Here is a 14,861-nt window from a genome sequence, read left to right as displayed (position 1 = left end):
ATGGTCTGGAGAAGAGAGGAGGGGATAGGGTCAAGCGGGCAGGTTGTTGGGCGGCCGGCCGTCACAAGACGCGAGATTTCATCTGGAGAGAGAGGGGAGAAAGAGGTCAGAGCACAGGGTAGGGCAGTGTGAGCAGAACCAGCGGTGTCATTTGACTTAGCAAACGAGGATTGGATGTCGTCGACCTTCTTTTCAAAATGGTTGACGAAGTCATCTGCAGAGAGGGAGGAGGGGGGAGGGGGAGGAGGATTCAGGAGGGAGGAGAAGGTGGCAAAGAGCTTCCTAGGGTTAGAGGCAGATGCTTGGAATTTAGAGTGGTAGAAAGAGGCTTTAGCAGCAGAGACAGAGGAGGAAAATGTAGAGAGGAGGGAGTGAAAGGATGCCAGGTCCGCAGGGAGGCGAGTTTTCCTCCATTTCCGCTCGGCTGCCCGGAGCCCTGTTCTGACTTGACTTCTCCTGTTGACAGGAACAGGAAGTAGTAGTCAAACCCGGGACCAATCAGATGGCAGAAGGAAGTGCTTTGGGTCCATCTGAACTCCAAACCCACTAAAACGCGACACTTACCTTCAACATGGTGGAAAATAAGTACAAGGTTTTCACAAGGTTTTCACACACTGTTGCTGGTATTTTAGCCCATTCCTCCATGCAGATCTCCTCTAGAGCAGTGATGTTTTGGGGCTGTTGCTGGGCAACACGGACTATCAACTCCCTCCAAAGATGTTCTATGGGGTTGAGATCTGGAGACTGGCTAGGCCACTCTAGGACCTTGAAATGCATCTTATGAAGCCACTCCTTCGTTGCCCGGGTGGTGTGTTTGGGATCATTGTCATGCTGAAAGACCCAGTCACGTTTCATTTTCAATGCCCTTGCTGATGGAAGGAGGTTTTCACTCAAAATCTCACGATACATGGCCCCATTCATTCTTTCAATTAAACGGATCAGTCGTCCTGGTCCCTTTGCAGAAAAACAGCCCCAAAGCATGGTGTTTCCACCCCCATGCTTCACAATAGGTATGGTGTTCTTTGGATGCAACTCATGATTCTTTGTCCTCCAAACACGACGAGTTGAATTTTTGCCAAAAAGTTATATTTTGGTTTCATCTGAGCATATGACATTCTCCCAATCTTCTTCTGAATCATCCAAATGCTCTCTAGCAAACTTCAGACGGGCCTGGACATGTGTCCCCCTGCTTAAGCCAGTACGTCTGGCACTGCAGGATTTGAGTCCCTGGTGGCGTAGTGTGTTACTGGTAGGCTTTGTTACTTTGGTCCCAGCTCTCTGCAGGTCATTCACTAGGTCCCCCCGTGTGGTTCTGGGATTTTTGCTCACCGTTCTTGTGATCATTGTGTGAAAACCTTGTGAATACTTACAGAAAACGTTTGACCTCTGTCATTGCCAACAAAGGGTATATAACAAAGTATTGAGATTAACTTTTGTTATTGACCAAATACTTATTTTCCACCATAATTTGCAAATAAATTCATCAAAAATCCTACAATGTGATTTTCTGGATTTGTTCCCCTAATTTTGTATGTCATAGTTGAAGTGTACCTATGATGAAAATTACAGGCCTCTCTCATCTTTATAAGTGGGAGAATTTGCACAATTGGCTGACTAAATACTTTTTTGCCCCACTGTATGGATCTGTACTAAGCCGTAAAGACACAGTTATATTGGTCTGACAGGATGATTAAATAATGTTGATAGTAGGTGAATTAGAATTCTGAGCAGTCTGCCTGATCTGCTATCATGCTAGGTTTACACACGCCATTGGGACAGTTAATCATACCGGTCGAGATTGCTAGTTGGCCCATGGGGAAAATTCTGAGGTGCTAGGAGATGGGACTTTGTGGTATTCAATTGGTAGTTACAGTCTTGTCTCGTCGCTGCAACTCCCGTACGGACTCCGGAGAGGCGAAGGTCGAAGAGCTGTGCGTCCTCTGAACCACAACCCAGCCGCACTGCTTCTTGACACAACGCCCACTTAACCCGGAAGCCAGCCGCACCAATGTCTTGGAGGAAACACCGTAAACACCTGGCGACCGCGTCAGCATATCGCCAATAAAATCATAAATGTATCCCTAATGTATACTTAATTTACATTTTTTTGCTGTAATTATTATCCACATTTGATACGTTTATTTCATTTTATTGACTGGTGTCTCTAAAGTAGGCATGGCCCATTTATATATAGGCAACAGCCGCTGTGCTAATATATACACAAAGGTGGTGAATGTCAACAAACATGGTTTGTGCTATCTGGGATCCGGGATCAAGACCATATTGAATTTGAATGGTGAAGGTAAGAGTTCAGAGGTCAGATTACAGTGAGTCCCAAAGAACCCGGATTTGCATTGACAGAACAAACATCTGAAGATATTTAACCTTTACTTAACTAGGCAAGTCAGTTAAGAACAAATTCTTATTTACAATGACGGCATTATATATATAAGAGACAAAACACATCACGACAAGAGACAACACTACATGGAGACTTAAGACATTGCATGGCAGCAAACACATAATGGTAGCAACACAACATGGTAGCAGAACAAAACAGGTTATAAACATTGGACACCGACAACGGGTAAGAAGGTAGAGACAATACATCACGCAAAACAGCCACAACTGTCAGTAAGTGTCCATGATTGAATCTGTGAATGAAGAGATTGAAATAAAACTGTCCAGTTTGAGTGTTGGTTGCAGCTCGAGCTGCTTTACACCATATATATAAAGCCGATTCTGTTCCATATCCATGGTGGGTACTCTCATGTTGCATTTTTTCAGGTGCAATAAGAGTTTTATATTCTAGATGTGTGTGTAACAAAGAGACAGAAACAGCCTACTGTACCAATAACCTTTATTACATATTTTCATAATTATTTTACAGAATCACAAGATTTGTGAATCCATCTGGATACAGAAGTTAGTAGTTGGCTAAAACAGTACACTCCCTTGCATAGGCATACATCCTGCAGGCTACATAGGTTTAATTATAAATGTACAAACCATGATGATGATGGATAAAATGTATGTGCAATATACATTTACAACAAAAAAAAAACTGTCTTGGGCATCTTTCCCTCCGTTGAATTATTCAAAAGGAAATGTCTATGCTGTAATCATAATCTATTCATAACCTTCATCGAAACAGAATTACAGCTGGATTAAATTAAACCACCCAAAAATCCATAATAAGCATTTAATAAACAAAGTCGTTTCTTGCTAAAGAGTTAATTCTAAACTATGTGACAGACAGCTGTCATAAGAAAATAAACGAGTTACCAAACTAAAAATACAATTTCCAGTTCTCCATTTATCACCTAACAGTATATTAAACGTGATATATTTTACAGGATGATTTTCGCCCCTCTAACAAAAGAAATTAGTTGTGCAATGTAAGAATACATTTTATATTATAGTTATGTTCTAAAACATAGACCAGAGCAACATAGCCGTGAACTGCAAAATAAATGCACTTTTTAGAGCATAAAGGTTGCATTTCACTCTGCCATAAATGGGATGATGAAGTAGAGGAAGAATCAGAGTAAGGTGCATCTGTGACAGTTGTCTTTGTTGTTGCTGATGACAATCATGAAGGCTCAGATGATGCAGTCCATGATGTGAATCTGCAGGCTATCCAGGTCTGGTAGGATCTCGTTACACTTGGGGCAGACGTGCTCCGGTATATTCCCCTGCCAGTCCCTGGCATCACCACCTATCAGACACACAGTGGTATGGTAACGATATTCCCTTATATACATTCGTGGCCAAAAGTTGAGAATGACACAAATATTAATTTTCACAAAGTCTGCTGCCTCAGTTTGTATGATGGCAATTTGCATCTACTGTTATGAAGAGTGGTCAGATGAATTGCAATTAATTGCAAAGTCCCTCGTTGCCATGCAAATGAACTGAATCCCCCAAACACATTTCCACTGCATTTCAGCCCTGCTACAAAAGGACCAGCTGACATGTCAGTGATTATCTTGAGTGTTGACGAGGACAATGCTGGAGATCACTCTGTCATGCTGATTGAGTTTGAATAACAGACTGGAAGCTTCCAAAGGAGGGTGGTGCTTGGAATCATTGTTCTTCCTCTGTCAACCATGGTTACCTGCAAGGGAACACGTGCCATCATCATTGCTTTGCACAAAAAGGGCTTCACTGGCAAGGATATTGCTGCCTGTAAGATTGCACCTAAATCAACCATTTATCGGATCATCAAGAACTTCAAGGAGAGCGGTTAAATTGTTGTGAAGGCTTCAGGGCGCCCAAGAAAGTCCAGCCAGCACCAGAACTGTCTCCTAAAATGGATTAATCTGCGGAATCGGGCACCACCAGAACAGAGCTTGCTCAGGAATGGCAGCAAGCAGGTGTGAGTGCAGATGCACTCACAGTGAGGCGAAGACTGAGGAAGTTCTGGTGTCAAGTAGGGCAGCAAATAAACCACTTTTCTCCAGGAAAAACATCAGGGACAGACTGATATTCTGCAAAATGTACAGGGATTGGACTGCTGAGGACTGGGGTAAAGTCATTTTCTCTGACAAATCCCCTTTCCGATTGTTGGGGCACCCGGAAGAAATCTTGTCCGTAGAAGACAAGGTGAGCTCTACCATCAGTCCTGTGTCATGCCAACAGTAAAGCATCCTGAGACCATTCATGTGTGGGGTAGCTTCTCAGCCAAGGGAGTGGGCTCACTCACAATGTTGCCTAAGAACATAGCCATGAATAAAGAATGGTACCAACACATCCTTCGAGAGCAACTTCTCCCAACCATCCAGGAACAGTTTGGTGACGAACAATGGCTTTTCCAGCATGATTCTAGCATGATTCCAGCATGATTGGTCCTTCTGTAGCTCAGTTGGTAGAGCATGGCGCTTGTAACGCCAGGGTAGTGGGTTCGATCCCCGGGACCACCCATACGTAGAATGTATGCACACATGACTAAGTCGCTTTGGATAAAAGCGTCCGCTAAATGGCATATTTCATTTTTTGTCATAAGTTAAAAGTGATAACTAAATGGCTCGGGTAACAAAACATCAATATTTTGGGTCCATGGCCCCAGACCTTAATCCTATTGAGAACTTGTGGTCAATCCTCAACAGGCGTGTGGACAAACAAAAACCCACAAATTGTGACAAAGTCCAAACATTAATAATGCAAGAATGGGCTGCCATCAGTCAGGATGTGGCCCAGAAGTTAATTGACATCATGCCAGGGCAGATTGCAGAGGTCTTGAAAAAGAAGGGTCAACACTGCAAATATTGACTCTTTGCATCAACTTCCTGTAATTGTCAATAAAACCTTTGACACTTATGAAATGCTTGTAATTATACTTCAGTATTCCATAGTCACATCTGACAAAAATATCTAAAGACACCGAAGCAGCAAACTTTGTGTCATTCTCAAAACTTTTGGCCACAACTGTACACACACAGCATAAATGATGTAATTATCATTGTTGTAAATAATTTGATGGGGTGAAGAGGAGCAGAGTGTTTTCGTGGTAAAATAAATACGAGAACATTTAATTGGCAGAAAACAATATGATGTGCCCTGGCTTGAGCCCTGTTCTCTCAGCAAGGTGAATGACTTAAAGCATTGTACTGTCCTGTACCTCTGGCTCCCTGTATGTTGCCTCCACGTGGCATGTGTCTTCTCTGCATATCACTCAGAGATTGCCTACAGAAACCAGTCGTAGTCAGGCGGTGGATCCAAAATGGCAGTGAACGTCACCTAACATGACCAATCTGTGGTCATATCATCAATATGTAATCTGATGCGCACCTGCCAAGTGAGTCAATCTCGTCCTGTAGCTGAGTGTTCTGTTTCTTGACAAACTCCAGCTGAGCAAACAGACATTCCTTCTCCTCGTGAATCTTCTCCCGAGCTGCTCGCTCCGCGTAGAAGTCAGAGGAGTACACCTCCGCCTGGGAAAAAAAAAAAAAAAAAAAAAAACACACGCACAGTAAAACACATTATTAAAAATGAAACATAATCACAGAAAAACATTTGTCTAAACGTGTCAATGATTACAGGGTGTGGCTGTATTGTTGTACAGATTAATGTGAATGCCATCAGAATGTAGTGTTCATGTTCAATGTTCTTTAAATTGTTGTAGAAGTATGGAAGCGCCAACCAATAAGCCCCTGGGGAATAAAATACATTGTTTAAACCATAAAGAGGGATAATTTATGAAGAATGTCCGTTTTGCAACATTTCTCAGAAACAAAACTTGGAATGATGCCAGCACTACAAACATCAAATACCAAAGTACATGGCCCAAGAACACTGCTTGGGTGTGGCTCTATAAATTGATCATTACCCTTGCTTGTGTTAAAAGACCACACGTTTCAGAGAAGCCATGAATTGACCCAATTTCTATATTCTGCTTCTTGCTGGTGTCTTGGTCAACGGGCAAGGTATGCTGTTGTTTTAAGTTGTAGGCTGAAGGAAGTGTTCATTTCTTTGTGTAAGAGGTTGGTTATCAGGAAAACATTTATAATTGGCTTACAGCCGAAATACATGAAGAGTGAGTAACCAAAAGGTCTAGGAGATGCAGATGCAGACTTCCATTACCATATGATTATGCCTTTTGCCTAATTTACATAATAACACTATTCAGTTATTGTGCCCTTGCTTGTGTGTTGCAGGCCTCCGATGGGAAAACCAATTTGACCAGCCCTTATATTTTAACTGCCCTTCTAGACAATCCATCTCTTACATAAAAAAGGTGAGAAAAGGCACTAAATTAGCCTACTGTCAATATTCAACCAAAGTGGCCTTTCTTTTTGCATCAGCACTTTCACTGACTGATTCCCAAAGTGAAACGTGTTCTCTAATCATTTAAGTCATTAGTGCTGTTCTACTTTTCATCAATTATGAACAAAATGATCTCATTATACTGCATAGACCAGTAAGTGCCAGTGTTGTGTTCAAGACCACCTAAAGCGAGACCGATTCAAGACCGGAGGGTGGGCGAGAGAGAGTCAAGACCGGAAAAATGTGAGTCCAATTCAAGACCATGGTTGTAATTGTGTCAAATCACCACCACAAGAGTTCAAAATGTCCAGTACATCTGTGTTCATATTTCAGAACAACATATAGATTCTTTAGACATATAGAAAAGTTTTTAAAAAATGTATGCTGAGAGAAAATAGAACAGCTCTATAAATATTACTAACCCAAACATTGGCCTTTAAGCCTTTAGACAAGGGCTAAGGATTTATAAAATAACATGATAATTATTCTTTTCAATTTTTCTAATTTAAATCTCTTCAATTTTTGTTGGAAAGGTTTAATACTAAATAGAAAAGATCCAATCTAGATTTTTCTTTGCTGGTCTCTAAGGGAGATCTAGCGAGCCAAGTCATCCATTCCTATGCCATCAGAAGCTAGATACCTGCATATACCCTGCACTACACCACTGGCCCTTTGTGTTTTATAAAAAGTCCACCACCCTCCTACATGAGTGTACTAGTATTACAGATGCTGTCCTTTCAGAATCACCAACCTGTCACACACTGAAGACCTATAGGTTCACCACTGTCACACACTGAAGACCTATAGGTTCACCACTGTACTTACCTGTCACACACTGAAGACCTATAGGTTCACCACTGTCACACACTGAAGACCTATAGGTTCACCACTGTCACACACTGAAGACCTATAGGTTCACCACTGTACTAACCTGTCACACACTGAAGACCTATAGGTTCACCACTGTACTAACCTGTCACACACTGAAGACCTATAGGTTCACCACTGTACTAACCTGTCACACTGATGACCTATAGGTTCACCACTGTACTAACCTGTTACACTGAAGACCTATAGGTTCACCACTGTCACACACTGAAGACCTATAGGTTCACCACTGTACTAACCTGTCACATACTGAAGACCTATAGGTTCACTACTGTGCTAACCTGTCACATACTGAAGACCTATAGGTTCACTACTGTGCTAACCTGTCACATACTGAAGACCTATAGGTTCACTACTGTACTAACCTGTCACATACTGAAGACCTATAGGTTCACTACTGTGCTAACCTGTCACACACTGAAGGCCTATAGGTTCACTACTGTACTAACCTGTCACATACTGAAGACCTATAGGTTCACCACTGTCACACAATGAAGACCTATTGGTTCACCACTGTACTAACCTGTCACACACTGAATACCTATAGGTTCACTACTGTACTAACCTGTCACACACTGAAGACCTATAGGTTCACCACTGTCACACACTGAAGACCTATAGGTTCACCACTGTCACACACTGAAGACCTATAGGTTCACCACTGTCACACACTGAAGACCTATAGGTTCACCACTGTACTAACCTGTCACACACTGAAGACCTATAGGTTCACCACTGTACTAACCTGTCACACACTGAAGACCTATAGGTTCACTACTGTACTAACCTGTCACACACTGAAGACCTATAGGTTCACTACTGTACTAACCTGTCACACACTGAAGGCCTATAGGTTCACCACTGTACTAACCTGTCACACACTGAAGACCTATAGGTTCACCACTGTCACACACTGAAGACCTATAGGTTCACCACTGTACTAACCTGTTACACACTGAAGACCTATAGGTTCACCACTGTCACACACTGAAGACCTATAGGTTCACTACTGTACTAACCTGTCACACACTGAAGACCTATAGGTTCACTACTGTACTAACCTGACACACTGAAGACCTATAGGTTCACCACTGTCACACACTGAAGACCTATAGGTTCACCACTGTACTAACCTGTCACACACTGAAGACCTATAGGTTCACCACTGTCACACACTGAAGACCTATAGGTTCACTACTGTACTAACCTGTCACACACTGAAGACCTATAGGTTCACCACTGTCACACACTGAAGACCTATAGGTTCACTACTGTCACACACTGAAGACCTATAGGTTCACCACTGTCACACACTGAAGACCTATAGGTTCACCACTGTCAACACACTGAAGACCTATAGGTTCACCACTGTACTAACCTGTCACTGAAGACCTATAGGTTCACCACTGTCACCTGTCACACTGAAGACCTATAGGTTCACCACTGTACTAACCTGTCACACACTGAAGACCTATAGGTTCACCACTGTCACACACTGAAGACCTATAGGTTCACCACTGTACTAACCTGTTACACACTGAAGACCTATAGGTTCACCACTGTACTAACCTGTTACACACTGAAGACCTATAGGTTCACCACTGTACTAACCTGTTACACACTGAAGACCTATAGGTTCACTACTGTACTAACCTGTCACACTGAAGACCTATAGGTTCACCACTGTCACACACAGAAGGCCTATAGGTTCACCACTGTACTAACCTGTTACACTGAAGACCTATAGGTTCACCACTGTCACACACTGAAGGCCTATAGGTTCACCACTGTACTAACCTGTCATACTGAAGACCTATAGGTTCACTACTGTACTAACCTGTCATACTGAAGACCTATAGGTTCACTACTGTACTAACCTGTCACACACTGAAGACCTATAAGTTCAGCACTGTACTAACCTGTCACACACTGAAGGCCTATAGGTTCACCACTGTCACACACTGAAGACCTATAGGTTCACCACTGTACTAACCTGTCATACTGAAGACCTATAGGTTCACTACTGTACTAACCTGTCACACACTGAAGGCCTATAGGTTCACCACTGTACTAACCTGTCACACACTGAAGACCTATAGGTTCACTACTGTACTAACCTGTCACATACTGAAGACCTATAGGTTCACCACTGTCACACAATGAAGACCTATTGGTTCACCACTGTACTAACCTTTCACACACTGAATACCTATAGGTTCACTACTGTACTAACCTGTCACAAACTGAAGACCTATAGGTTCACTACTGTACTAACCTGTCACACACTGAAGACCTATTGGTTCACCACTGTACTAACCTTTCACACACTGAATACCTATAGGTTCACTACTGTACTAACCTGTCACAAACTGAAGACCTATAGGTTCACCACTGTACTAACCTGTCACACTGAAGACCTATAGGTTCACTACTGTCACACACTGAAGACCTATAGGTTCACCACTGTCACCCACACTGAAGACCACATTCACCATGGAACAGTAGTGGTTCAGACTGTAGCTGAAGACCTATTTCACCAGTTCCTCACTGAAGACATACACATCACAGACAAACTGAAGACCTTGGTTCACTCACTGTACAACCTGTCACACACTGAAGACCTATAGCAGCAGCGCACTATTCAACCTCAGGAGGCTGAAGACCTATAGGTTCACTTGTCACCTGTCAAAAGCACTCACAAACTGTCTAAGATGCACAATGAAGACCTATCCTGTCACACACTGGGACTGTTCACCGCCTGGTACGGTTCACTGCTGTCAACCTGTAAGGCCTCTCCAGAGGGTAGTGAGGACTGCACAACTGAAGACCTATCACCACTGGGGCAAACTACCTGCCCTCCAGGACACCTACACCACCCTATAGGTTCACCACTGTTACAGGAAGGCCACTAAAGATCATCAAGGACATCAACCACTGTCAACCACTGCCTGTTCACCCTGCTATCATCCAGAAGGCCTATAGGTTCACTACTGTACAGGTGTCATCAAAGACTGGGACCACTGAGAGACTGAAAAACAGCTTCTATCTCAAGGCCTATCACCACTGACTGTTAAATAGCCACCACTAACATTGAGTGGCTGCTGCCAACACACTGTCATTGACACTGAAGACCCACCACTGTCAACTCCAGGTTCCATTTAATAATGAAGACCTGATGGGAAATGATGTAAATATATCACTAGCCACTTTAAACAATGCTACCTTATATGAAGACCTATTACCCTACATTATTCATCTCACTATACATAACCTGTATATACTGTACTCACAACATCACCACTGCATCCTGTATGAAGACCTAACACATGTATCACTGAAGACCCAGGTTCAAGACCTAGCCACTTTAACTATGCCACTTTGTTTCACTTTGTCTAACCTGTCACATACTGAAGACCATATGTTCATATACTGTAAGACCTATAGGTTCGATGTCACCATCTACCTGTATGCTGCTCTGTACCATCACTCATTCATAGACCTATGTTCATGTTCACTGTATCCCCTGTACACTGTGTAAAGACCTAGTTTTCACCATTGTTAGTTGAAGACCTATTTGTTGGTTATCACTGCATTGTCAACTAGAAGCACAAGCATTTCACTACTGCTACACTGTCACGAAGACCTAACATCTGTACTAACCATGAAGACCTATGTGACAAATAAAATTTGATTTGATTTTATTTGAAGATTATGGTTTTGACCTATAGGTTCACTACTGTCACACACTGAAGACCTATAGGTTCACCACTGTCACACACTGAAGTCCTATAGGTTCACCACTGTCACACACTGAAGACCTATAGGTTCACCACTGTACTAACCTGTCATACTGAAGACCTATAGGTTCACCACTGTCACACACTGAAGACCTATAGGTTCACCACTGTACTAACCTGTCACACACTGAAGACCTATAGGTTCACCACTGTCACACACTGAAGACCTATAGGTTCACCACTGTACTAACCTGTTACACACTGAAGACCTATAGGTTCACCACTGTACTAACCTGTCACACACTGAAGACCTATAGGTTCACCACTGTCACACACTGAAGACCTATAGGTTCACTACTGTACTAACCTGTCACACACTGAAGACCTATAGGTTCACCACTGTACTAACCTGTTACACACTGAAGACCTATAGGTTCGCCACTGTACTAACCTGTCACACACTGAAGCCCTATAGGTTCTCCACTGTCACACACAGAAGGCCTATAGGTTCACTACTGTACTAACCTGTCACACACTGAAGACCTATAGGTTCACCACTGTACTAACCTGTTACACACTGAAGACCTATAGGTTCACCACTGTACTAACCTGTTACACACTGAAGACCTATAGGTTCACCACTGTACTAACCTGTTACACACTGAAGACCTATAGGTTCACCACTGTACTAACCTGTTACACTGAAGACCTATAGGTTCACCACTGTCACACACAGAAGGCCTATAGGTTCACCACTGTACTAACCTGTTACACTGAAGACCTATAGGTTCACCACTGTCACACACAGAAGGCCTATAGGTTCACCACTGTACTAACCTGTTACACTGAAGACCTATAGGTTCACCACTGTACTAACCTGTCATACTGAAGACCTATAGGTTCACCACTGTACTAACCTGTCATACTGAAGACCTATAGGTTCACTACTGTACTAACCTGTCACACACTGAAGACCTATAGGTTCACCACTGTACTAACCTGTCACACACTGAAGACCTATAGGTTCACCACTGTACTAACCTGTTACACTGAAGACCTATAGGTTCTCCACTGTCACACACTGAAGACCTATAGGTTCTCCACTGTCACACACTGAAGACCTATAGGTTCACTACTGTACTAACCTGTCACACACTGAAGACCTATAGGTTCACCACTGTCACACACTGAAGACCTATAGGTTCACTACTGTACTAACCTGTCACACACTGAAGACCTATAGGTTCACCACTGTCACACACTGAAGACCTATAGGTTCACCACTGTACTAACCTGTCACACACTGAAGACCTATAGGTTCACCACTGTCACACACTGAAGACCTATAGGTTCACCACTGTACTAACCTGTCACACACTGAAGACCTATAGGTTCACCACTGTCACACACTGAAGACCTATAGGTTCACCACTGTACTAACCTGTCACACACTGAAGACCTATAGGTTCACCACTGTACTAACCTGTTACACACTGAAGACCTATAGGTTCACCACTGTACTAACCTGTTCACCACTGTCACACACAGAAGGCCTATAGAAGACCTGTTACACTAGGTTCACCACTGTACTAACCGGTTACACTGAAGACCTATAGGTTCACCACTGTCACACACTGAAGGCCTATAGGTTCACCACTGTACTAACCTGTCATACTGAAGACCTATAGGTTCACTACTGTACTAACCTGTCATACTGAAGACCTATAGGTTCACTACTGTACTAACCTGTCACACACTGAAGACCTATAGGTTCAGCACTGTACTAACCTGTCACACACTGAAGGCCTATAGGTTCACCACTGTCACACACTGAAGACCTATAGGTTCACCACCTGTCACACTAACCTGTCACCACTGAAACCTGACCTAAGACTAGGTTCACTACTGTACTAACCTGTCACACACTGAAGGCCTATAGGTTCACCACTGTCACACACTGAAGACCTATAGGTTCACCACTGTACTAACCTGTCATACTGAAGACCTATAGGTTCACCACTGTACTAACCTGTCACACACTGAAGACCTATAGGTTCACCACTGTACTAACCTGTCACACACTGAAGGCCTATAGGTTCACCACTGTCACACACTGAAGACCTATAGGTTCACCACTGTACTAACCTGTCATACTGAAGACCTATAGGTTCACTACTGTACTAACCTGTCACACACTGAAGGCCTATAGGTTCACCACTGCAGAAACATGTCTATAATAGATATAAAAAGACTGTCTTAATGTTTCCAGAAAGGAATGTATATACACTGCTCAAAAAAATAAAACACTAAAACAACATCCTAGATCTGAATGAAATATTCTTATCAAATACTTTTTTCTTTACATAGTTGAATGTGCTGACAACAACATCACAAAAAATGATCAATGGAAATCAAATGTATCAACCCATGGAGATCTGGATTTGGAGTGATACTCAAAATTAAATCCAACTTTGATGTATGTCCTTAAAACAAGTCAAAATGAGGCTCAGTATTGTGTGTGGCCTCCACGTGCCTGTATGACCTCCCTACAACGCCTGGGCATGCTCCTGATGAGGTGGCGGATGGTCTCCTGAGGGATCTCCTCCCAGACCTGGACTAAAGCATCCACCAACTCCTGGACAGTCTGGTGCAACGGAGCGAGACATGATGTCCCAGATGTGCTCAATTGGATTCAGGTCTGGGGAACGGGCAGGCCAGTCCATAGCATCAATGCCTTCCTCTTGCAGGAACTGCTGACACACTCCAGCCACATGAGGTCTAGCATTGTCTTGCATTAGGAGGAACCCAGGGCCAACCGCACCAGCATATGGTCTCACAAGGGGTCTGAGGATCTCATCTCGGTACCTACTGACAGTCAGGCTACCTCTGGCGAGCACATGGAGGGCTGTGCGGCCCCCCAAAGAAATGCCACCCCACACCATGACTGACCCACCGCCAAACCGGTCATGTTGCAGGCAGCAGAACGTTCTCCACGGCGTCTCCAGACTCAGTCACGTCTGTCACGTGCTCAGTGTGTACCTGCTTTCAACTGTGAAGAGCACAGGGTGCCAGTGGCGAATTTGACAATCTTGGTGTTCTCTGGAAAAGCACAACCCCCACCTGTGGACGTCGGGCCCTCATACCACCCTTTAATAGATCCATGACAATGCACACATCTAATTTCAGTCAGCATAACAATGCCTATGAAGACCGTTTGTGGGGCTTTGAGTGCAAAGACACGTTTGTCTATGAGACCGAGTGCCACTGGTCTCCCTACATAAATGACTTCGACCAGGAGTTCACCTTTGAATTTCCCAAAAACTATGTCCTCACCGGGATGAACAGCTATCATTTCAACCGCCATGAGGATAGAAGGTGAGAAGACCTCACCGTTTACCAGATCCTATGTTCAAATAGTAGTTTATTTTTTTCAAATACTTTGAGAGGTTGATTTAGCCTGCTTGGAGTGCC

General features: G+C 43.3%; 1 protein-coding gene across 2 annotated transcripts in view; it reads right to left on the bottom strand.

Annotated features, from left to right (window-relative positions):
- Positions 1-2,843: 2,843 nt before the first annotated feature.
- The window catches only part of LOC123994572 (optineurin-like), a 34,195-nt gene continuing 22,177 nt past the window's right edge, over positions 2,844-14,861 (bottom strand). Inside the window, exons 11-13 of one of the 2 annotated variants that reach the window (XM_046297323.1) lie at positions 5,791-5,933; positions 5,621-5,685; positions 2,844-3,718 (exon numbers count right to left, since the gene is read on the bottom strand). In XM_046297323.1, the coding sequence (XP_046153279.1) occupies positions 3,603-3,718; positions 5,621-5,685; positions 5,791-5,933 (324 nt within the window). In that variant the 3' untranslated portion in view covers positions 2,844-3,602. The remainder of the gene's footprint in view (positions 3,719-5,620; positions 5,686-5,790; positions 5,934-14,861) is intronic. The other variant, XM_046297324.1, reaches the window with a different exon arrangement.

This window comes from Oncorhynchus gorbuscha, linkage group LG14 (assembly GCF_021184085.1).
Source record: "Oncorhynchus gorbuscha isolate QuinsamMale2020 ecotype Even-year linkage group LG14, OgorEven_v1.0, whole genome shotgun sequence".
Taxonomy (NCBI): Eukaryota; Metazoa; Chordata; class Actinopteri; order Salmoniformes; family Salmonidae; genus Oncorhynchus; species Oncorhynchus gorbuscha.
The sequence above is the reverse complement of the archived record's forward strand: the minus strand, read 5'-3'. Positions and strand labels throughout refer to the sequence as shown.